This window comes from Oenanthe melanoleuca, chromosome 3 (assembly GCF_029582105.1).
Source record: "Oenanthe melanoleuca isolate GR-GAL-2019-014 chromosome 3, OMel1.0, whole genome shotgun sequence".
Classification (NCBI taxonomy): domain Eukaryota; kingdom Metazoa; phylum Chordata; class Aves; order Passeriformes; family Muscicapidae; genus Oenanthe; species Oenanthe melanoleuca.
Genome location: NC_079336.1, coordinates 94,559,797 through 94,583,163, shown reverse-complemented (window position 1 = coordinate 94,583,163; position 23,367 = coordinate 94,559,797). Strand labels below are relative to the sequence as shown.

Below are 23,367 nucleotides of genomic sequence, written 5' to 3'. Positions count from 1 at the left end.
GACATGTTAACTCTGTGACCCATGAGAGGTGGCAAATCAGCATTTCTGTCATGGCTTGTTCAGAGTTTGCAAAAGCCTTGTCAAGGACCAGGTGGAAACAGACTGTCCATGAAAGCCACATAGCAGAGCATCTTTTTCCCTGTCTGGCTGCAGACAGACAGCTCTGAGAGAAAGGAGAATTAGAGCAGAGATTCCAGCCAGTGCCAGATCCACACCAGGCTGTGGTGGCTGGCTGCTGACCAGCCCTGTTCCTGGAAGTGCATAGGAGAGCTCCTTTTTGAGTTGAGACAGGGAAGAAAAAAAAACAAGGAGGGAGGGGAGAGTTGCCTGCTGGAGAAGGCTTGTTAACCAAACCACAGTGCAGCAGAATGAGCCTGTGAAGGAGAAAGTTTATAGTAAGTCAGTCCTAATTTCAAGGAGCATTTCTTGGGCCATAGGAGTGATATGGGATGGGATAAAAAGTGTTTCAGGACAGGAGCTACCTCTTCTTAGAATTGTCACAAGAGTCAATACCCTCATTTTCAGTACTGAAAATGTATTAAAATACAGTTTATGAGTAGACCTACTCTCAGTCCAGACTCAATATACATTTAGGAAAACACCCAAATGCTATCTTCAGCCATACCCTTTGCTCTCTTTTTATACTGACCAGTTTGCTGTGGGCAAAAGCCAGCCTCCCTTGACAGAGGGAAGGGCACCTTCCCCTGTAAGAAACTTGGTGTGTAACACTGGCAATGCAAAGGAGTCTGGAACAGCTGCTGTGAGCTCAGAAGGTGGCTTGGGGTACCACCAAACCCTCTCCTGAGGGTGTTCATCACTGTTGGATCCCAGAAACCTGGGGTTTTCAGCTTTCTGTGCTTTCTGGCACTGACACCCTGGAGAACACTGCTTTTGACCTGAGGCCTTGGAGAAGGCTTCTAAATCTGAGTGGTGAAGTTAAAATCACGGGTGTGTAGTGAAATAGAAGTGTGTGCTTTCACGTGGTAAAGGGTTTTAAATTTGAGGGTTTTATAGTATAGTAATAGGTATGGGACTAGATGGAGGATTTTAGGTGGTGTCTCTTTTGGTGTTCATCTTCCTTCTTCATGGTTTCAGGGAGTAGTTTCTGGTTGGTCAGTCAGCGTCACACAAGGGTCACAGGAAGTTAGTTATTGGGTTAAAAGGATGAATAATATAGGTGTTAATTCTCTATTGGACTCTTTAGCTTTAAGACACCTTGTAGTAGCTGAATCTTCCTCCATTTTCCTCGCTTCTAGCAGGCAGCTAGAAGTGCTGCTGAATGCTCTGTACTTTTTGATAAGATTTAATAAACAACCAAGCCCAAACATGAGAAAATCCGTTTCCTTTGTGTATTTTTTAATCCTGGCTCTGAGTGAAGGCAGAAGAGACTGAGATAAAACGTTAATTAAGTAGTTCAAAACTCCCACCACTGTTACACATCACCTTAATATTTCTGCAACTTTGCCAAGTAAAAATGGATGTCCAGAGACCTCCTTCTGTTGTTGATCCAATCATTGCACAACCCAACACAGAGAAATCCAGCTACTGTCACTTTATTTGTCTTCATGCCTTGTGGTTCACTACACTTGTTTACAATACAAATACACTATTCAATACAAAATACTCAATGACCATATATTAGTATTTTTCTTCATAGTATCCCTGAAGTGCACAGGCCCTTCCTTTATAAACAATGTTGCATAAACAGCTGTACATGAGACAGACACTCCTATAATGAAGCTCGGTACTAAAAGAAGCCAGATGTGGACACTTGGGACATTTCCCTTGATGGGTTCACCTCTGGGACAGATGGATGGCGATGTCTTTGCTGCTGTGGAAGGCTGTTTTATGCTATTCCCATGTCAAGGTTCTCATCCCCCAGAAGCCAGGAGCAGATGTACAAAGTGGCACCAGCCATTCCCAGTTCCAGTCCTGTGCTGTGGCTGCTCCCTGTGCAGGGAAGCCGGAGCACCCACGGTCCAGCACCGCTGTCTGAGACTGACCTGGCTGAATTAACACAGCTCTGGGGCTTCCACCTGGGGTCCCTGCTCCTCCTCTCACTGTGGCCAAGCCCCTCTCCCACCCAGCTCCATCACTGCACCCTGGGGGAGCACAACCACCCTCGCTTCATTCCCAGGCACATGGTGGAGAAACAAGGTTCAGCGGCACAAAGGGAAGATGATGGGACAACTGGAAAGGTAGAGAGACAGGCATCCAGACCTAGTTTACCTCCAGCAGCTCACAGAATCAGAAACTACTCATCTTCTATAGGAAACCAGGTAACATCCACATGGAAATAAGCCATTTTCGGAGCATAAGAAGGGTAGCACAGGGTTTTTCCCAGTTGTGCTTTACATCCTGTAGATCATACTGCTTCCCGCTTTTCCACTGTAGAATAAGGAAGACATAAATCAGAACATCATAATTACCAACACAGAAGATTAACAGTCTTAAAACAAGCTCCTTAAAAATATACAGTGTGTCAGCAAACTATAATTTAAAAAATAAGTCATAGACAAAAATGGGTAAGAGGGTTAAAATAACTTGAATCTGTTTTTCTCCTAGCATGGAAGGGTTTGATAGAGGAATTTGGGATTTACAGAGTGCTTTGGTCTGGTGAGCCCATGGTGACTTAAATCCCTTCTGGTCCCTGCAGCTCTGAGTACTGAACAGGTGAATCATCCTAGACACAGAAATTAAAATTTCTGGTTCATGCTCATGGCAACTGCAGCCTGAGCACAAGTAACAGAGCACCCTTTTGTCCAAGCAATTAATGGTAGCATTTATTTTCTAAGAAAGAGCACAGGCAAGTGTTTCAGCTCTTGTTACTAAGTGAGAAGATTTGATTAGCACCAATATTTACAGAACAGTTTTTGCAACCTGGGGTACTGTGCTAGGACATCATACAGGGATAACAAACTAAATGCTTGTTGTGGAAGAGGTCAGAAACAGTATGGTTTTAACATTAAAAAATAAGCCCATACTGGATTCCTGAATTCCAAGTTGAGAGAGAGAGTAAAAAAAACAACCCCAATAATAAAAACAAACCCCAAACCTCCAACCAACCAAGAAAATCCAAACCATTAAAGAACCCACAACAAAGCATTTTGCACTGGAGACGCTAGAGAGAAGCTCACTTAAAAGCAGCTGCCACTGCTGAACAGTATTTGTCCCAATGCACTGTACTCAGCAGACTGGAGAATTTCAGTGGTAATTCACCATTTCCCCTCAAAAGAATTATCTCTTGACATATTCCATAGGTAAGAAGCAGGAACGTGTTTAACTCCATGTTTTTTTACATCTCCCATTCTGCAAGAGTATTTCAGTAGAAATTCTGTGATAAAATAACTGCACAGCACAAGCCCAGAGCAGTAACCACACTCTGCCTTTCACACCTACAGACTTAAAACTATCTCTTGCTGCTTGTGCTTTTTAAGTTTCTTTAGAAATGCCACCTTTAACATCATAACCTGGCAACTTATCTGCATTTGTGCAGCATCGAAGCTGCTGCCTCAGATCCAAGAATGAATAATTTCAGCTAGTCAAAGATCATTCACTTAGCAACTTTTTTTCTTGTGCATTCTGTTGAAAATGCTCATCAGTAAACAGGTCAGCTTCTGCCCTCAGTAACTCTGTAAGGCAGCAAAAACTCAGAGTGTGCTCCATTGCAAATAAAAGCTAAAGAAAACAATGAGGAGCTTCAGCTCTTCTGAGAAAGCTGGAATACTTAAATGAAAATTGCTACTATATGTGAATAATGTACTAGTATAATAAATTGTTCAGATAGTGCTTGCCTCCTGAATTAATCAGCTTTCTCGAGACTTGAGAAACTACCCCACTGAGTTTACTGAGCTAGAGAGAGAGAGAGACTGGTATGACACTAACACAGTCCTAAGCTAGACAGAATCCCTCCCCAGTGGCTGTTTCACAGCAAGAGCTGCCAGCCTAATAACCTTGCAGATGACAAATACCCTCTTAGCTGAACCCAAAGAAGCCTGTAAGTGTAACCCTTGGTATCCCCCCTAACCCATGCAGCAGCACTGGGATGGATCTCTAGCAGATGAACATGAAGTTCAGAGCAGCCCCTGACCCAAGCTATCCAACACATGAGCACAGCCTGTTAACCTGTCACCAAATCTGCTTTTGGCTTTGGTCTAAAAAAAGGATTTAATTATGTGTATCAGAGATGACATCAGAAAGGCAGATTAGGAAAGCACACTAGTGCTTCCCCTGCAATGTGTTTTTTTTACAAGGGGGGTGGCCCAAGCCATGTCCTCCAATTTCAATCTGCCCATCCTAGAGTTTAGGACATATAGGGATTCTGGTTTGTTTCCTTATGAAGACAGGAAGCTTACCTCAATGTTTGGATCCAGGGCCAGACTCAGGTTCACTTCACTGAGACTAAGAGTCTCAGACTGAAGAATACCTTCCCACTCCTTTGCTGATGCTCCAGTACTCCCATTTCTATGGAAATAAGCACCCCTTTTTTGGATAGCGTTCATGCTAAAACAGCTCCTCCCAACCCTAAGCTGAAGTTACTAATGCACATCTTTACACATGAATTATTTCCTACATCTATGTTTTGACAATACACTTAACTGGAATACTTTTCATGCACGGGTTGTACAAAGTGAGTCAATGGAGTGTTTGTCCTTAAACCACTATCATACATGTATTTTGTCAAAGGAAAGAGGGCTCTAAACCCTTCAATACAGACAGTATCTGGCTTCCAGACAGTGGCACGATGCAGTCTTCTGCCTTTATGTTGTTGTTTGTAGAGGGTATGTCAAAGTCTCTTCCAAACCTTCGAGGTATGCAGGTGGATGTTCATTTTCAGGGCATGGTGAAAGTCCCTCTCATACCATAGTCCTTTAAAGCTTCACCTTGATTCCACTTGACACTCACACGTTCCTGACGAAGGACATTCCTACTTTTGTAGGACAGAAGGAATTTTAAAGGGCTTTACTTGTTTCTGGTGCTTAAGCATAGATAAACAAAAACAAGCCAAAGAAAACCCCAGCCAAACAATTCCCGTCCCCTGAACGCCTCATATCACCTACACCCATCCTCTGCTTCCTCTGCTCTCCCCTCCAAGTGGTGCAGTGTGACCAGGGTTCTTCCACTGCCCTGCCAGCACCCCCACGACCCTGTGCATTCAAGGACTTTTGACGACTGGATTGCAGCTGGAACAAGGCTTGAGAAGGCGCCATCGTGCCACCGTTCAGCGCTGTCGTATTGTTCTTCGGTTCGGATCGAGGACGCTCTTCCCAAACTCACCACAAGCTCTGCCAGCAGCAGGAGACCTTCTAGTCTTCCACAGCAACGACAAGTTTGGCACAGAAAAGCCCAGACATGAAACACTCGTGGCAGTGAGCCGCGGCTTGACACAGAAGCAGAGGACGCACAACTGGGAGAAGCTCACAGGAAGGGCAGGACGACAACCATGCGGATGAGTCGATGCGACAGCAGCTGGGCCTTGCAGTTAACAGCAGTTCCCTGCATCCTCCCTCCCCCTTGTTCCTTGGACTCCACGGGGTGGTCTGAAGCCTCTGGGGTTAGTAGAAATCACAGCCTCAAGGGTGGCACTTTTGGAGCAAGTTTGCACAAAACAGGAGGTGATGCTGTCCGACGCCTTGCTCGTGTTGGGTAACAGGACATCTCTTCAAGGCTCAGGGGCCACAGGGGGGACAAGTCAAGAGAGGGTGAGGGCTCTCAGGGCCCCTGCTGGGTTATGTGGCTCTTGTTTCTAAGGACAGGGTCCTCGTAACCGCTGGCGCACGGCGGTGTGGAGCTTTCCAAGGGTAAGCCCTGCTGCTGGTATCCGTAGTTGACATTCCCACAGGGGAAGTGGCGCAGCCTAAAGAGAGGCACTTCTTTAACACTTGCTGTTAGGGAAGATGGCTCTAAGAGCAGGGAGGAGCCTGGCAGCCTGCCAGTCACAATGTTGGGCCCCACAGTACAGTTTCCTTCCTGCCCCAAACTCTCCCTCTCGGGCCTCTCCTTCTCCAGCAGAGAAGTGTTTTTGCTGGCCTGCTTGTCGGCAAACCAGGAGCCGTAGGTGGGATTCCAGAGATTGGTGGGCTTGTTCCTGGAGCCCCGGCTTTTGTGAAGCTCGGAAGGGGGGTTGGACTGGGCATAGGCCATGTTGATGTGTCCCCCCCCTGTGCCTGACTGCACCTTTCCTGGCACTGGCTGTTCCAAGGCTCCCACTTTCCCTAGAGCTTTTCCAGCAGCGATGGCTGACGGCAGGGGTGGTGGAGATGGCAGGCTTTGCTTATCATCCTTTCTGTCTTGGTGTGCTGATACCAGGAGAGGAGGAATTCCTTCTGGGTCGTCGGGGCGCATGGCCACCTTCTCCTCCTCCTCGGCTGACGGGCCGTACTCGACCGGCAAGGCGGTGTTGATGACATCGGGATCCTGCCGAAGGGAACAACGGGAATCCCTCAGAGTCTGCAGCCATCAGGCATCAAATGACACATCTAGCAGCTGCCATGCTGTGATCTCAACGCATCCCACCACCCAGAGCCCACATTCCATGAGGAGGGGATGCAGACAAAGTGCAGTTAGGTGTGAGATGCAACACGATAGCCCTAAAATCCAACTCTTTAAAAGAAAGTAACCCTTAAACTCACCATACAACAGCAGAGGCACAAAACCAATGAAAAGCATTTTTTATGTCCAGCAAAATTTCCTGTGGGAATGTTTTTTGGAATCTATATCATATCAGAGCTCATAACACTCTCAGATAATATTGAGAAAGTTGGAGTCATCTAGTATTGCCTCCACACAACAAGGGAGGAATGGGAATGCAGAGTGAAGACAATACTGGCAGACCCCTTGAAGCCTGAATCCACAGGGACTGCAGCTCTGAGCTATTTAAGCAGTTTTGAAAATTAAACTGAGAGAAAATGCAGTGATCCTGGCAACCTTTACTTATTGCTAGATGCCATGGCAAACTACAGATAGCAGAAAAAATCGTCTCCCAAGCCCAGGATCCAAACACACATAAAAACCAGATCAAGCTTCCCAAATAGCAAGGGAAAGCAAACTGACTGAAGCGAACAACAGTGAGTTCATACAAGGAACCTGCACTGATGCAGGCAGGAGAACATTTTCCAAACTGCTCTACTCCTCACAAGCTGAACTGGTGGTAATAAAAAAAAAAAAAAATCAAATTTTGGTCTGGAAAGCCAGCCACATCTTTTCACTGTTGCCCAGCCTAAGAATCCCCACTCTTTTAGCTTGGCCATCTCCACCTGCCTTCTCCAGTGCTGTCAGATTAAAACATTGCCAACAGCTGCTGAAACCACCTGCAAAGGGTGCTCTGAGCTGGGACCATTTCTGTTCAGTGCTGACTGCCTTAAGGGTAAAGACTGGGATGGAGTGGCAGGATGAGGCATGTGAAAGCAGTGCAGGTGCTGGCCTGTCTTTGCCCTTTTGCATGTTGGAATCTGCCCTCTAAAAGCAGAAGCAGAGCTACAGGTGTGCTCTTTGTAAAGCTGTGTAAGCCTGTGCCAGCCTGTGCCTGTCAGCAGCAAAAGACAAGAAGGATCAAGCACCTGATGAGGTGAACATCCCAGCCAGGGGTCCCAGGCTGACATCAGCCTCCCTGGACTGCATAGAGCAGTGCTGCCTCCTCATCCTGTGTCCCAGCTTGTCTAGACAGCTCCCCAAGAAGAACCCTCTCCACCCCTCTCATCTGAGGCCATGAACACCCATACCTGAGTGCAGTACTCAATCCTCTCCAGGATTATGGCGAAGTTTGGCCGGTCCTCAGGCTGGTGCTGCCAGCACTGGGTCATAATGCGGTAGCTGGAAGGGCACAACAGGAGAGATTCACAATGGCAGATCCCATGGGATGTGACAACTACTCATGGCAGCTTAGGAATCATAGACATTCATCACCACTCTTGCTCCTAACAGATGAGAGCTCTCTGCCTTCCCTGGAGTTGGACAACTGATGCACTGGTAATCACTGGAATGTGACCACCAGTGGGGTGAAATCCAGAGTGTTTCAGAGAAATTACTCAGCCACCTGAAATCCCCTGGACAGTACACTAAAGGTAGGCAGGGCTACAGATAAAGGAGCCCAGTTTTCCCTGCCTGTGAATGGTCTGATGCATGGAAGTTTCACAGCTAACCTAAGACAGAGAAATATTTTGTCATCTTTGACCAAACAAGCAGTGTCTAGGACTTCTCAAATGGGCCCTGAATTATTCTCCAAAACAACAGAAAAATTAAATATTAGAGAAATCACTGGCACTAAAGTTTAATCAAACAGATTAGCCATGATTAGGTGAATCTTAAAAGTCATTAACTTTTGAGTAGAGAAAAATCATTTGAAACAGAAACTTATTTGCATAAATATATCAAAGTTATAGTCTCATACACAGGGCCAGGGCAGTTTTTAGGTGGATCCATCCTTCCTCCGTTGGTGACAAACTCCAGAACCTCCTGGTTGCTTTTGCTGGGGTAGGGCATGTATCCCAAAGAGAATATCTCCCACAGCAATACACCAAAGGACCTGAATAGAGAAGCAAAGGAAAATAAAGTGAGGGATACTGGAATGGCCATCACCAGTAGGCAATGCCCTTAGGTTCAGCACCATCAGCATTGCTCTTTGCCACCTTTGATCAGGCAGCTGCTGGGAATCCTGCAGTAGGATTCAGACATAAATAAGCTGCACAGTTCTAACAGTGAACCTTAGAACTTTTAACAAATACCAGTAGTTGACTGTTAGGTGAGTGCAGCCTGTGATGCAGGTAGGTAAATATGCTTGCTTTGCCCTTGTACTCAGCACTGCTCAGGTGGAGGCAACAAACATGAAAGTCAGGTTATCCTTTTCTGAGACACTGACCACAGACAGGAGTGATGGCAAGCTTTTCCTCTGGAATATCCTGCATGAAATATCGTGCTAGTGAATCCCCAGCGATGCTCTGAGGACCACAGGCCCCACCTGTCACTCAGAGTACAATAAAAACCCTCCCTAGCAAACACAGCCTGGGTGCTGTGGCCTGCAAAGCTGTGGGGACAGTGGCTGGGACAGGACTGCTCCAAAGCATTCAGCTGGTCAACATCTGGGAACCCCCAACCTTGGTTAAAACTGTAGAGAGAGGTGCAGCAATGGGAAACTCCTCTGCTTGGTGCTGAGACAGGCAGAACTCAGCTGTACAAGAGTGTGGAGCTCACCCCTCTGCTGGGGCTTGCTCAGGGGCTGTCCTGCCCCTTCCCCCTTCACACACCCCCTGAGCTCCTGCCTCCTGCTCATCTGATTTTCCTCCCCACCTCTAGCCACCCAAGAGCTCCAGGTGCTGCTGTAGGCCAGGAGAAAGGCAAACCCACGATGTGTGACACCCTTCTCCCTGACTGGCAGGATGGATGGTGCCTGCAGCCTCCATGCTGCTTTCCTGAGTGTGGGACTAATGCTTTCCTGCCTGGAGCAGCACCTGCATCTGCTTTGATCTCCCTTCCCTGCCTGCTCCCCTGCCCTGCACAGCCCTGACCTGTCTCATCCCTTGTCTCCTCGAACACTGAAAGACCCAGCTTGTCTTTCCAGTATGTGGCAAGTGAACAAGAATTTTTACAAAATATTCACAGTTTACAAAAGGGGTCACAGCACAGACAGACAGAGGAAAGGAAGCTCACCATGTGTCTGTTTTTGATGTGAATATCCCTTCCATGAAAGCCTCAGGGGGCATCCATTTGACAGGCAGCATTGCACACCCACCCTTACGATAGTAGCTGGCTCTGCAAAGAACAAACAAAACAACACAGTCAGCCAAGAATTCAGAAAATGCCATTAATATGGGATTTTTGTAATTACAAATATGAAAATTATGAGCCAGAGGAGAGACTAATTTTGGTGGAACAATCTAAATGAAAAGACCTGCTTCTTCTCATAAAAGTAGTGAAAAAGAGCAAACCATGGAAGTGCTGTTTAAGCTACACCACTTCAGGCCTGATGTGGCAAACCAGATATCCTCATCCTCCTAGTGAATTACTAATAAAGTAAATGCTGCTAGCAGAGCCTCCTCCTGCCCTCTTCAACCACAGCAAGATCTCCTCACCTCATCTCACATATGGACATACCCAGCAAGAATAAACCAAACCTATCCCATATATACCCAGTCTAAAGCACTGTGAGTAAAATCCAAACCCATTTGTAGGAACAAGGAGCTTGTTGAGGAGGATGCCAGACCATCAGAACTGGGACAGTATCACAAAAATCTTCCTGAGACAGGAGTTACAACAGTCCTTTAGAGTCACTGTCATTTAAAATAAAGCCTGCAAGGCCAAATCCCATCCTGGCAGCTGCAGGAGGCTGCTTATGCAAGCTGGTGTCAGTGATCATAGCCACACAGCCTGAGCAATCCAAGGGATATTGCTGGACAAAGAAACATATGCAGGCTTCAAAGGCACCTTTGAAAGCTCAGCACCAGAGTGTTCATGTTGGCAGTCAGTTCTGCTGATTGTGTGAGGGTGACAGATGCTGCTTTGTCCCAGCAGAGCCCCCTCTGACAGTGGGGCAGCATGGGGGCTCTTTGTGGAGGGAAAAAACCCAAGCACTCTGATACACTTGGCTTTTTGAAAGCTGGCACTCTGTTTGCATCACCTCAGGCTGTGATACTGACAGAGCTCAAGCTAAGCAGAGCCAAGCCTGGCTCAGTAATTGCACAGGAGAATCCCCAAGCAGGAAAAAAAGAAGGCAAGGCACTGGAATAAACAGTGTGGGTGACTGAACACAAGGCATTCCTTCTCCCAAGTCAGGGCAGATCAATTCCTCAGCACAGCAGGATATGGAGCTGCACTTCTAGAGGGGCTCTGTGGAAGATGAGACATCAAACTGCAGCCCTGACTGCTTTTGGTCATTAAAGGGTTTCTGGCACCTCTTGCAAGAGCAGAGGTAGTTAACCCTGTGTCCTGGATGAATTCCAGTTTGGGTGATTACTTTGTACTGACCTTCTTCTGCACCTTCCTCCTTTAGCTGCAGTAAATTGAGGAGATTTACTGATGACACCAAACCAAAGGTGCAGGGGTGGCATCAAGGAGAGAGATTAAACTCAGAATGATTTGGGACCACAAAACAAAAGGGTACATCAACACCATTCAGTGTGGAGAACATAAAGAAAGGAAACTGAGGGCAGAGTCTAAGAGGGAGGAAGAACACCTCCCACGAACATTAGACTTCACTGCCCAGGAGAAAACTGCCAGGAGTGGGAAAAGTCTCCAGGACAGTCTAAGGCAAACACCAGGAAGGCATCAGCTGGGATTCACCAGGCTGGGATCTCTCCACTCTGGCCTCACCAGGGTCACACAGAGCAGCACAGGAGCCTGCACAAACACTGCTCCTCCCTATTTCAGTGACTTCCCACTTGCAGGTCCCTGGGCTTGGCTCTGCTACCTGTATATATCCCTGGCCATTCCAAAGTCTCCAATCTTAGCCACTCTCCCCGGCCCTCGACAGGTAAGGAGGCAGTTCCTGGCAGCAATATCCCTAAAAGGAAAGGGAAGAAAAGAAAAAGAAGAACCACTTAATCATTTGACAGTTTTGCAAGTCAAAAAGGAAAAAAAAAAAACAAACCTACTTTCCTGAGCTGCAGAGAACCCAAAACATCCAGAAAAGTCAATGTTTATGGATAACTGCAGTGTCCCCAATTCCAATCTATCCCCACAGCAGGAAGAGTTTTGTTCTTTAACATTTTCTCTTTAAACTTGACATAACCTCTTCCAGTTGAAAGGGAGGGCCTCCCTTCACCCTGGGAGCTATTTTTGTGTCTCTAAGGAGTGCAAGAAGAGGAACTGATTTCAGCAATGTACTAGTCCCAGCATCAAGCTGTCTGGGGAATGATCCATTGATCTGCTCCTACAGTGCTTGCTCAAGTGTTGTCAAAAGGCTGTTGTACTGCCAGAGACAGGCAGAACTCCAATGTGCAGTTGCTGCTCTGAATACTGAAGCTGTGGCCCTGGATCTGTGTGTGCAGGTGAAGCTCCAAGCTCCACTCTGCTGGGCTGGAGTAAACCTTGAGGTGTGAATAACACAATGGCACCTTGTGGGTGGCTCTCAGAACTGTGAACTGCCACCCCTCTGCTCATCTCTACCCCACAGGCAGATTTTAGATGCTTGCCAAACACCCTGTTTTGCAGGAGCAATGGTCACCTGATGTTGCCCTCCTGGCTGTGCTTGTACAGGTGCTCTTCAAGAATGAGAAGAAAAGGCTTCCCAAATGAGCAGACAGGCACTAAATAATATTCATGACAGGGAGAGCTTTATAGACTTCTGTCACAAGATTGTGTCCATTTGCAGAGTAGCCAAATGGGCTGCAGAAGTGCAGGCCCTGAGACAGGGCTCAGGATCTTTGGCAAAACTGCAGAACTTTGCCAGCCTGATTTATAGCAGCTCCTCTCCTTATTGCTTCCAGGATTCTGATTTTGTCTACCTTGTTTAGAGGTATCCAGCCACTAGAGTGCAGCAGGACATAAATATATCTGGAGCAGGGCATTAGGAGCCTGTGCTGGCCTGTCTGCAAGTCCTGCCCAGGCTGTGCTCACCCACCTGTGGATGAAGTGGTTCTCCTCCAGGTACTGACACCCACAAGCAATGTCACGGGCCACGTGGAGCAGGTCCAGCATGGAAAGGGAGGAGGGCTGATTCTGCCAGAAGACAAGGGACACACAAGGGTTAAAAGCAGAAATGTCACTGACACAGCCCTGGAAGCTCCAGCAAGTGATGTACCTCTGATGTCAGTGCACAAAGGGATTAGGAAAATGCACATGAGAGAGTTCATACCCAGGAACTATGAAGTGATGTGCAGATCCCAGAGACAGAATCAGAACAGACAGAATCAGCTGGATCTGACTTTCCAGTTCCATTGGGATGCCCCTGTAAGAATTTACCCCAGTTCTTATGGCAGATTCTTCTGAATTTCCAGCATGATTTTTGCGGTCTGTAGCCTGACCTATTCTTCACTGAGTTTCTTTGTATTATTGCCAGCTCCTCTCTAAAGTCACCTTGAACCACAGGAATGGCATTTGGTATAATGGCATGAGTCACATTTGCTCTTTCCCTCCTCCACATCTGTGTAGGTTTTATCTTGCCCCTTAGAGCACTGAGAGTTTTGTGTAGCCAATGGCTCTGGAAGACAAAGGCTGCCAACTCCTTGGCCCTGTCCCTCTGATGAAGTCCACAGCACTTGCCAGGAGGAGCCAGATGCTCTGGTGGAAAGGGCAGGATTCACACCAGCACTTCTCAGCCCCTGAGGCCAAACCATCAGCTGCTGCCCTGAGGTGGGAATCAGTGATCCCTGTGGTCAGTGCTGCGGGGGAGGAGGAAAGTGCTGCTGCCAGTGGAGTGATGAAAAACAACTGGTGGCACTGACTGCTCATGCCACAGCAGCCATTCCATAGCTAAGTGTTTATCAGCCTTAGTTATTGCACAAAAAAGCTTATCACACTCCTCAGCTCTCTCTTAGGACACCAGCCAGTCAGCCAGGTCCCCAAAAGGCACACCTGCCCTTGGGGCACTCACAGCAGAGCACAAATCAGCACAGCTTCTCCAGTGGCAGGGGCTGCTGGCTCTCCAGCCCATCTGTTGTAATGAAACCTGTCTCCAGATGGATGCAATGCTGTGCTGGCCATCCCACCTGATCTGAACCACTGCAAACTAGGGCTGGAAATAAACCCAGGCTCTGCAGTAGCCAGTAGTTAAACATTGGCTGGTAAAACAAAAAACCAACCAACCAACCAACCAACCAACCAACCAACCAACCAACCAACCAACCACCCCCAAACAAACAAACAAACAAACAAAAAAACAACCAAAAAACCCCACAAAAACAAAACAAAAACAACATAACCCTCTGTAAAATTAAAAACAAAAAAACAACTTATTGACCTCTGAAGATATTGGGAAAAAAAACCCGGCCTCAATACTTGACTAATGAAATAATTAAAAAATGGTGCATCTCTGTGTGAACAAAGCCTCTTTTGTTCAATGCAAGGCAATAAACCAAAATGTGATCTTGTACCACCTGCCTATATTTTATTATTTACACAGTAGAATTCATTGCATATATATACATCATTGATTTTTTAAAACACTGGGCTGCATCTCCCCTTCAACTTTCCTCTTTACAGAATAACTATTTTCTGCAAACATAAAGCAGCTCTTTCCCTGCCATTTCATGGGGAAGGAGGAATAATCTCTTTTACCTCTGTGAGTTAAAGTGACTCACCAGCTACACAAGATGGCTACAGTAAGAAAGAATGCACATCTTTTTTCCTTGCAGGGCATAACCAAGGGGAAATTAATATCTCAATCTACCCATTCCCTGCTCTTTTGAGCAAGGGTCAGAAACCTGAAGTGAAAACTGAGTAAAAAGCCCAATTCTTTACTCTACAATTGATTTCAGACTCAAGCTATACTGCAAAGCAGCCAGTACACTGAAGCCACAAGCTGATTTGAGCTGTATACCTTTTTTCTCTTTTTCCTTTTTTTTTTTTTTTTTGTCTTCTTCTTTCCTTTTACTCCTTGGATGAATTCCTTCCACCTTTTATTTGGCTAAATACAATCCTAAAACAGATGTGACTGCCCAGCCAAGGACAATTTAGCCATGTAATTTGTTTGAAAAATGGAGGTTTGGGATTCATTTTGCAAGGGGGCAGCCTTGAGACAAACCAAAGGATTTGCTTTACAGCTTTTGCTCCCCAGATGAATGGATGATGCCAGCTGCAATGCTCTGCTGCTCAGGGCAGTGAGCATGCTGGAAGCACTGGTGTGACACCTCCCAGGTGAGGCTGAATCTTGCTAAAGGTGAATGAAATTCTGTGTATTGTTCAGTATAATCACTGCTCTGTGCAACAGGCTGCACAGCACAAAGGAGGGGAATCATTTATCCATATATGATTTCTCTCCCAGAGCTGGGCTTTGATTGCTGTGCTGTGTGTGAGAAAGATCAGCACTGAACCTCCCAGAATGGACAATTCTGCAATGCTCACACTGAGCTAAGGCTCCATTCCCTCAGCTGCCTTTCCTGCTTTTCAGTGTCCAAGTGTGTGGCAGCATGCTGCATGTGTCTTGTTCCAAGCCACACAGGTCACAGCTTGGTCTCTCCAGCATGGTGCTTTCTTCTTCTATAAGCCTTGGAATTTGTGTCAAGTTAATGTCTTCCACACCCCTATTAAGTCTATACAAAACTAGCAAATGAATTTGATCTTTGGCAAGGCAGTGCAAAGAGCAACTGGGGGATGCAGGTAGAGACTGAACACATAAATCACTTTTTTTGTAATTAGGCTGAAAGCAAAAGCAGGTGGGAAAGACAAGGTTTAAAAGAAATTAGCTGGAAAATACAAAAGTGGAAAGAAAATAAGGGGAAAGGCAGTAATTGACATGGTTTTTACTGCAGAGTAAGAAGTGCATCTCTGCCACCCAGCCAGATAGGGCTTGTGTGTTCAATTAATTCCTTTTGGATGCAAAGCTCATCAAATCCTCTTCACTCTACACTGTCCCTTGTCTTTCCCTTCCTTTAACAGCCCTGAAAAGCCAGACATCCATCCTGCTATGCCTACCTTCTGCCTGTCTTCCCTGAATGAGCAATGGGAGGAACAAAGCAGCTCAGGGCTCATTAAGAGCAGTGCAAAGATACATCCACCAGCACCGAGCCACAGGCTTTATGTACAGAGACTGTCACACCTCGAGTGTATGCAGAGGGCAAATGCACTTCCAGGGCCACATCCCATACTTGACAGAGCACAGTGCCCTGCACACATCTCATTTCTCATCAGTCATAGTCTCCTTGCCTCCTAGTTTGTGAGCCAGCAGTCAAGCACGCACCAGAGGCTGATTTCTCAGTGCTCACAGGTGCCACTGGTCCCTCAGAAGCTGCCCCAGCAGCCAGATAATGGATTACCCTGTCATTCTTGCCAGGCAGACACCACATGGGATGGCTGCAGAAGCAGGGCAAGGCAAGGGGAAAGAAGGTATTAGAACAGAGTAAAATTGTGTGGATCTGTGTCTGCACAGAGTCAGGCTGTCCACACTCACCCAGCTGTTAAAGAGGGGATGGAAGCTGCTTTTCTGAATCAGCTCCAGCTTGCAACGACCCATCTGCATTCGAAACTCAGTTTTCCCAAAGTTTGGAAGACATGGGACAAAGCAGAAAACACAGGCATCAACTCAAGATCTGCTTCACTCCTGGGAGCAAGTTAAATGCAGAAACCAGGAGAATCTTCAAGCTGATGAAACTGGCCTTGTGCCTGGTAGCTGTTATGGTCAGTCTCAGGCAACCTCAAACAGGTCAGGAAAGACAAAGAAAGAAGAGGAATGGAAGGAGTGACTGTGAAGGCAGAAAGAGAAACACTAAGGAAGCAATGGAGTGAACCATCAGCCTCTTCTGACATGGGCTTTCACAGGGGCTGCACACAGCTGCTGCTGACAGGAGCAGAAGTTGTGGTAAGGAAGAACTCATGACTGAGGAAGGGCCAAACAGAAAAAAGCTCCTCAGATCAGAAGGCTCCCATGACTTCATCCTGTCAAGATTAAGGGTTGTTTCATCTACAAAAGCAGCTGGCTTATTTTACTGCAGGTAGGTAAAAATTCCTGCTGTGCAGGACTAGTGCTCTTGGTAGCTCCTCACAAGACCTGTACCATCACTGAGCTGGCTTCTCTAATTTAAGCAGCCAAGCCCCATCCTGTTTCACTGCCTCTTCACACATCTTGCACAGCCTGGCCTGGCAGTTTTGGGTGAAGCACTTACCTGGCAGCACATCTTTCCCAAGCCATTTTACACTGCTCTGGGTGTGAGAGTGGAGACCACGTTGCAGAACATTATTTCCCCATTCACCTACCACCAAGTTCAGCCCATTTGTAGGAGCATCTCTAGGTGCTTCAGAAAAACAGCCTGTATTTATACAGCCTGCTTGCTCAGATTTCAGACTTTCCTTTCTGGGTGTTTAGCCTCCTTATCCATGAAAGAGTCACTTTTCTGCAACCTATTCAAGACTGCAGTGCTTCTGAGTTTCACAGACCATTTTATATGTCTGAAAACCACACTGCATGGCAAAAATAAAAAAGTTGATCTGTTTCCAGATGCCTCAAGGAAGAATCTTATTGATATCTGTTAGAGGGAATTTGTGTCTCTCTTGTACTGATAAAATGCAGCATTTTGTCCTCTGCAGAACTTAGAGACCAAGGATGAAGCTGGGCCCTGGTCTTAAATTTCAGCAATATCTGTGTGACTTTCTGACCCAGGGACTCAGAGACTGAAAAAATAAACTCTCTCTAGAAATCATGATTTATTTCTTCCACATTTCTAGCTGACTGTCTCTTCCTATTGATGCTGATTTCAGTGGGGAAAATCTTTAAAACTCTGGACTGAAGATATTTTCTATTAAGCTGACAGCTTAGGCTGGACTGCCTCCTTGCCTATGCCAAATTTGAACTGACAGATATCCACAGCAATGTATCTGATCAGCACTTTGAATAATGCATTGATATTTTTAATTTTACTAGCTCAACAATTTCCCCCAGCCTGCCCCCAAGTGGTGAGAGGGAGGTAAGGGTTGAGTTTAACATTTTTTTTTTTTAGACTTTGCTTTTGTTCTTTCTTTAGGTAGCATCTGCAATGTTATCTAGCAAAGTCCAGGGATGAGGCAGCTCTGCACAGCCCCAGCAGCAGCTGTTCCCCATCCTCCTGGCTCCTGCCAGGTGATGCTACAGCAGCAGAAATTTTGTGACCACCTAAAAGGCTGGGAAATAGCACCTGTATAGATCAGCTCTTTCACAGCTGAGTGTTTGCCTTGTGGCAGCAGCTCTGTGAATCAAAGGCAGCTCTTTGCTCACCGGTCTGGGCCGTGTGTCCCTCAGGAAGGACTTCAGGTCCCCTCCAGCCATGAGCTCCAGCAGGATGAAGCGGGGCAGCGCCTGCAGGCTCACCCCGATGCAGCGCACGATGTTCTGGTGGTTGAACTTGCTGTGGAGACAGGGACACCCTGCTGTGGAGCAACTCAGACTCCAAAAGCACAGCAGCAGAAAACATGCAAACCTTTTTTTTAATTTTTTTTTTAAATTTTTTTTTTGTTTGTTTTTTTTTTGTGGTTTTTTGTTTTTTCTCCGCAGAAAATAACAAATCTCAAAGGTAGGGCGACTGGAAAAAGCTAAAGCACTACTCCTGCATTCTGTGTCTGTCTGAATACTGCAGGGACAGACAGAGGGAGGGAAGCAATGGCTTTTGGCTGCTTTTCCTCTCCCTGTTTTCTGCATTCTTTTTGGGCTACAGCAAGACTTGTGGGGCATAGGAAGCAGAACATGTCTGATAACAGAGAAAAGAAAGCCTATTTGTAATTTTCCCCATCCTAGGGCAATGTTGTTCTAAGTAACACACTGACATGGGGATCTGCTTGCAGAGGATGTTTCTTGAGGTCTAATCTCAAATACTTCTGTATTTCCCCACCTCTCAAATATGATGGGAAAGTAGTTCCATGGATTCTGGGCACATGACATGACAGCAGCATAACGTCAATGTCATCTGTTAGTTTTGACTAGTCAGACCCAAATTCCTAAGGTATGTTCTCCTCTCAAGACAAAGAAAAAATATCAATTCTACAATTTGGGCTTTAAATTTTTCACTTTGGGTAATGAAAACCAATTTGGATCCTTTTGAAAATTTAGCCTTTAATCATTTGGTGCCTCTTCATTTGTAAGAAAAACAGAAAAGGATGATAATACATATTCTCTTTGTGCTAAAACTACTGTATAGATGTACTGAGAGGACACCACCTTTTTTCTTTATTTTGTTGGGCTTTGCAAGCCTACACAAGTGGTGTTCATGTGATTCATACACACCTAATAATGAGAGCTTCCATGAGGAAGTCGAGTTCATCTTGCTCTGAACACACTTCTGGCAATGTCTGGGAAAGAAAGAACAGGTTAACAAGGAGAAGATGCTTCATCTTACAGATTAGAACAGCTGGCATTAACACTGTCTGCAGCAATCCTTCTTTCTCAAAAGAAACCTCCCTCTAAGACAACCATTTAGCATTGCTAAACTAGACTGTGAAACCTGTTGAAAGGTAAATACCAGAACTGGCCCATCCTCCTCCCAGCAAAGGAAATAGCCCAGAGTGCACAGAGAAGTGTTCAACATATGGGACTCTGCTGTATGGAGGATGAGGAATGAGATCACAGCTCCTGAGTTCTCTGCAGTTCAATGATCCTATCTTCCAGCAAGGCTGGGATCCATCACCAGCAGCAGAACTGTGCTGCTGTGTAATCTCTAAGAGAAAACAAGCCAGCTAGACTGCTGAAGGCCTGGAGAACTCTGCCAGGGTCTCTTAGGATTTAGCTTCACATCCAATGCATATCCATCCTGCAAGGAAGTGGTGAGATCCCTGGAAGACCAGCCATCTCCTACTTGCAAGGTCCTTTGGCCTCTGACTCACAAGGCTTTGGACAGATTACCAAGCAGGTGTAGCATGGGGAGGATGGAGAGAGGATGGATTTAGCTCTCATTCCTGCAGTCTACTGTGGCTCTTTGCCACAGTGGGAAATCTCTGCCTATTTGCAATTCACAGACCTCTTTTAGTAGTCTCACATACCCGTATGCTACAAGCTGTACCATTGCTGTGATGGATTAGAGCGTTGCAACAGAGCAGCAACATTTCTAGCCATGTCCTTCAGGATTTACAGCAAGGCTTCATTCATCTTCACTGTTACAATGCATTGGGACTCTTGGGTGAAAGGTGCATGAAAGCATCACGATAACTCATACACTGTCACTTACTTTCACAGCCACCTGCAAGGGAGTGGGGTCGCTGGGGATCCCTGTCACCTGCCCTTCATATACCTCACCAAAGGCTCCGTGGCCCAAACCCCTGGACAGACCAGAGAAGACAAGAAGGTTTTACTGCAGAGAACACACATTGTAACACTGTGGACACAGCTCGCAGAACCGGCTTACAATTTTCACGGCAGTGTAACAGGGAGAACTGGATATTGACAATATGCAGGGGACCAGATCTTGGTGAGATCTTTCATGGACCTACATTTTATTTAATTGGAAGGGAAAGCAATCCATAGAAGTGAACATTCCCCAGTGAAATTGAGCTGCAGGCATTGCAGCACATAACAGAGAGCACTCATCTATGGCTTTGGTATCAGTGCTCAGTGGTGGGTGCTCCAAAACAGATTAATAAAGACAGGACTTTAGTCTTGGTGTTTACACACCCTAAACACATTAACAGTTCCCCTGATATTTCTGCATCACCATTAAACAAAACATAGAGCAAGAAACTACAAAGCACAATGATTTTCAAAAGACCTGAATTCTAAACCAAATAACTTTTCCTGATTTATTGTGTGATTCTGGGCAAGTACCTTAGCCAATAAATGGTGATGACAGTGCTTAGTAAGGCACTCAGCTCTAGGAATTTGTGCTGAGAATTGTTTCTGGCAGTGATCATATTAGGAAACTTACAGTTTTATTTTGAATAAGATTACAAGAAAAAGAGAAAGGAATAAGTGTAATCATACAAAGATCCCATCCTATGTCCCTGTGATACAGATTTTGCATACCTGTCTATTCAGTCCTCAACTGGTACAACAACAGCTATTTCACATCAGTGGCCTGTCATAATGACATGGTGAAATGGGGCACAGGATGAGGCTGCACCCCAAATCCCGAGTCCCTCTTAACCCTGCATGGGCTGCACATTGGGCAGGATTATTTCCAGCCTCTAAGGAGGCATTCCTGCATCTCAGACTGGGGAAAAGGCTCTTGATAAAGCTCTCTGCTACAGCATGCACTCTCCTGCTAGAGCCAGGTCTGGGCTGAGAGCTGCATTGATTCTGTTCTCTGCTGTACCAGTGGACTTCTTTTGCATGGGCTGTTGCCCTCCCATCCACATGAACAAGGAGGAACAGTCTGCTCTGCTGTTCCATAAGCTCTGTCTGTAGTTTTGCCAGGATAGAATCAATCTGGGCAGTGAAACCACATTGATTGTTGCCTGTTACTCAACCACTTTGTGTAACAACATTTTGTAGGTATCAACCTGAGACACCATTCTTGGCTCTGCCTCACCAACCTATTACAAACTGAGGGGATAAACCAGATCTTTACAGCTCATAACTCACCCTCCTTCCAAAAAGCCCACTTTCCCTTCCCTTGTCAATTCCCAGCTTTATCCTCTGCTATCTGCTTGCCATACTTCAAAAATCCTTTCCAAGTCCAAGTGACAAAGGAAGCAGCAGCACAGGGTACACTGGAATCCTCCAGGTGCAATCCAGCAAGATGTGCAGGCAAGGGAGAATGAAATAAGAGCAAAACATTGCAGACTGCATAGACTGCTCTGAGCATCATTTTTTCAGCACCTTAAGCTTCCCAGTTTTCCAAGGACTCCTGCTTCCACTTTTTTTTTGTGTAACACTGTATGGTACCAGGTCACATTCACAAGTATCCTGCAGTAGAGCAAAGTGTGCAAGAACTCAGAATTTTCAAGTTCTTCTTAGGAGACACTTCTAAATTTTCCAGTTCTCATCTAGATGTGATTATCTTGCTGGTTTTATACCCCTGACTTTTTAATACTGTCTGGCATTCTCAAATCCATTGCTTTCCTTGCTATTGCACTTAAGGATGTCATTGTCGTTACCAAGATCAAAGATTTAAAAGAGCATAGCCTGTAAAAGATGTAACCAAATTACTGGAGATGAGTATTCAGTTCTCCTCACAATCCCAGGTGGTGAACACTGCACCTGTAGAAGGTCAAGGTGAATGCCCAAATCTAGTCCCATCCACACGAGCCTAACTACTGCAGCTTTACAACTTCTGAAAAGGGGTATGAACCTAAAAGTGTGCAAGAATTTGCATGTGCCTGCTCAGAGCTGTGTGTTCACACCTCTTAGGACAGCCAGGATATGTGGGGGCACAGCGTGAAGGATGGCGAAGGCAAAGATGCATTTACCGGATGAGGGAGATGTTTTTTCGAGGCACCTCTTTCAGGTCACTAATGGATGTGGTCTTTCCTGCAAAGCAGTAGTTGGGGTTGTAGTCTGTCATGATGGTGGAGGTTCTCAGCTTGCTCAGTTTGTATTCTGGGCTCTGCAGCTCCATCTGCATGGCTTGCAGCTCCTGGTGCTTGCGGCGGTACACTAAACGTGGAGAACACAGTTAACCACGTGCACAGACTGCACTTGCCACAGCCCTGCCCACTGGGATTCACTGTGCTGTGGCCAGACTTCAGGGAACCAAACCAGCCAGTGGCACTGGCATATTTCTGTATATCAAATAATTACAGATAAAAAATGGGATCTGGAGATACCCAGGAACTTTTGATTTACACGTCTTATGAAGAAACAGGCTCGCTCATGGACTATCTGGAAAAAGTGAAATTAATTTCACTTGGAGAGATCTCAGAGTTCACAGTTCTGATGTTTCTGTTCTGCTCTATAGTTTAACCAGGCCTTCTAAATACAAGTCTAGTTTGAGACTTGAGGGAGCTGGGGTATAACCAACTTTCCTAAATCACACAGAAGTGACTAAAGTCTGAAATGAATTATTGCATCGTATTGTTCAAAATGTATAGCCTAAGCTGTTTCCTCAGAATAACACATTGTACATAAAAAAAGCTATTTTTTCTAAACTTCCTCTGCTTCTAAACAAGAGAGTAGGACTACATTTGAAGTCAGTTTATGGTAGTGTTCTATTCCTTACATCATTTCACTGCTACTTCTGCAACACCATCAAAAACCACACCTTGAAAGAAGACATCCTGAGGATATTCCTTGAAATAGTAACTGATATTGCAGGATTTTTTCCAAAAGAAGATGACAATCATGAGCAGGTCAAATCACTATTGATTTCTGTGGGAGCTGGATTGAGCCCAGAGACTGTGACGGTAATAGTTATTGCATCTTCTCCAGCAGATGTTGCTCAGGGGAAAAATTTAAGGGGTAAACATGCACTTGCAAAGGCAGATGGATGTAATGACCTATCCACCAACCCTTCCTGTCCTCCTTTTTCCTCCTCACTGCCTTTGCTTTGATTTTTTAAATCGTTGCCCTTTCCTGAGATGGAAAAGATAGGCTCATTGGATGGAAAGAGGATTACTCTTCCAAGCCTGAGAAGTATTTAGTCATTGTAAAAAGGTACTGTCAGGACAGAAATCATAGATGTAGGACCATGTGTGTGCAACTGATAACTCCTGAAATTCTTAAAACTGAAACAGCTGTGCAAATCTAATTTCCTGCTCCAGGTTCATCCCTCTCCTCCCACAAACCATACATAGAGTGTAGACAAAGAAAGGTGTCAGAGCCATGGTTTTGCCTGAATCCTGAATCCCTGACTGCTTTTCATTGATTCAAATCTATTCTGCTTGCAC

General features: G+C 45.8%; 1 protein-coding gene across 1 annotated transcript in view; it reads right to left on the bottom strand.

Moving 5' to 3' along the window:
• Positions 1-1,538: 1,538 nt before the first annotated feature.
• The window catches only part of ALK (ALK receptor tyrosine kinase), a 301,959-nt gene continuing 280,130 nt past the window's right edge, over positions 1,539-23,367 (bottom strand). The window contains exons 20-30 of the mRNA XM_056486982.1: positions 21,952-22,138; positions 19,776-19,866; positions 18,839-18,903; positions 17,837-17,966; positions 12,554-12,651; positions 11,402-11,494; positions 9,646-9,747; positions 8,390-8,524; positions 7,722-7,812; positions 4,356-6,417; positions 1,539-2,388 (exon numbers count right to left, since the gene is read on the bottom strand). Of these exons, the coding sequence (XP_056342957.1) occupies positions 5,713-6,417; positions 7,722-7,812; positions 8,390-8,524; positions 9,646-9,747; positions 11,402-11,494; positions 12,554-12,651; positions 17,837-17,966; positions 18,839-18,903; positions 19,776-19,866; positions 21,952-22,138 (1,697 nt within the window). The 3' untranslated portion in view covers positions 1,539-2,388; positions 4,356-5,712. The remainder of the gene's footprint in view (positions 2,389-4,355; positions 6,418-7,721; positions 7,813-8,389; positions 8,525-9,645; positions 9,748-11,401; positions 11,495-12,553; positions 12,652-17,836; positions 17,967-18,838; positions 18,904-19,775; positions 19,867-21,951; positions 22,139-23,367) is intronic.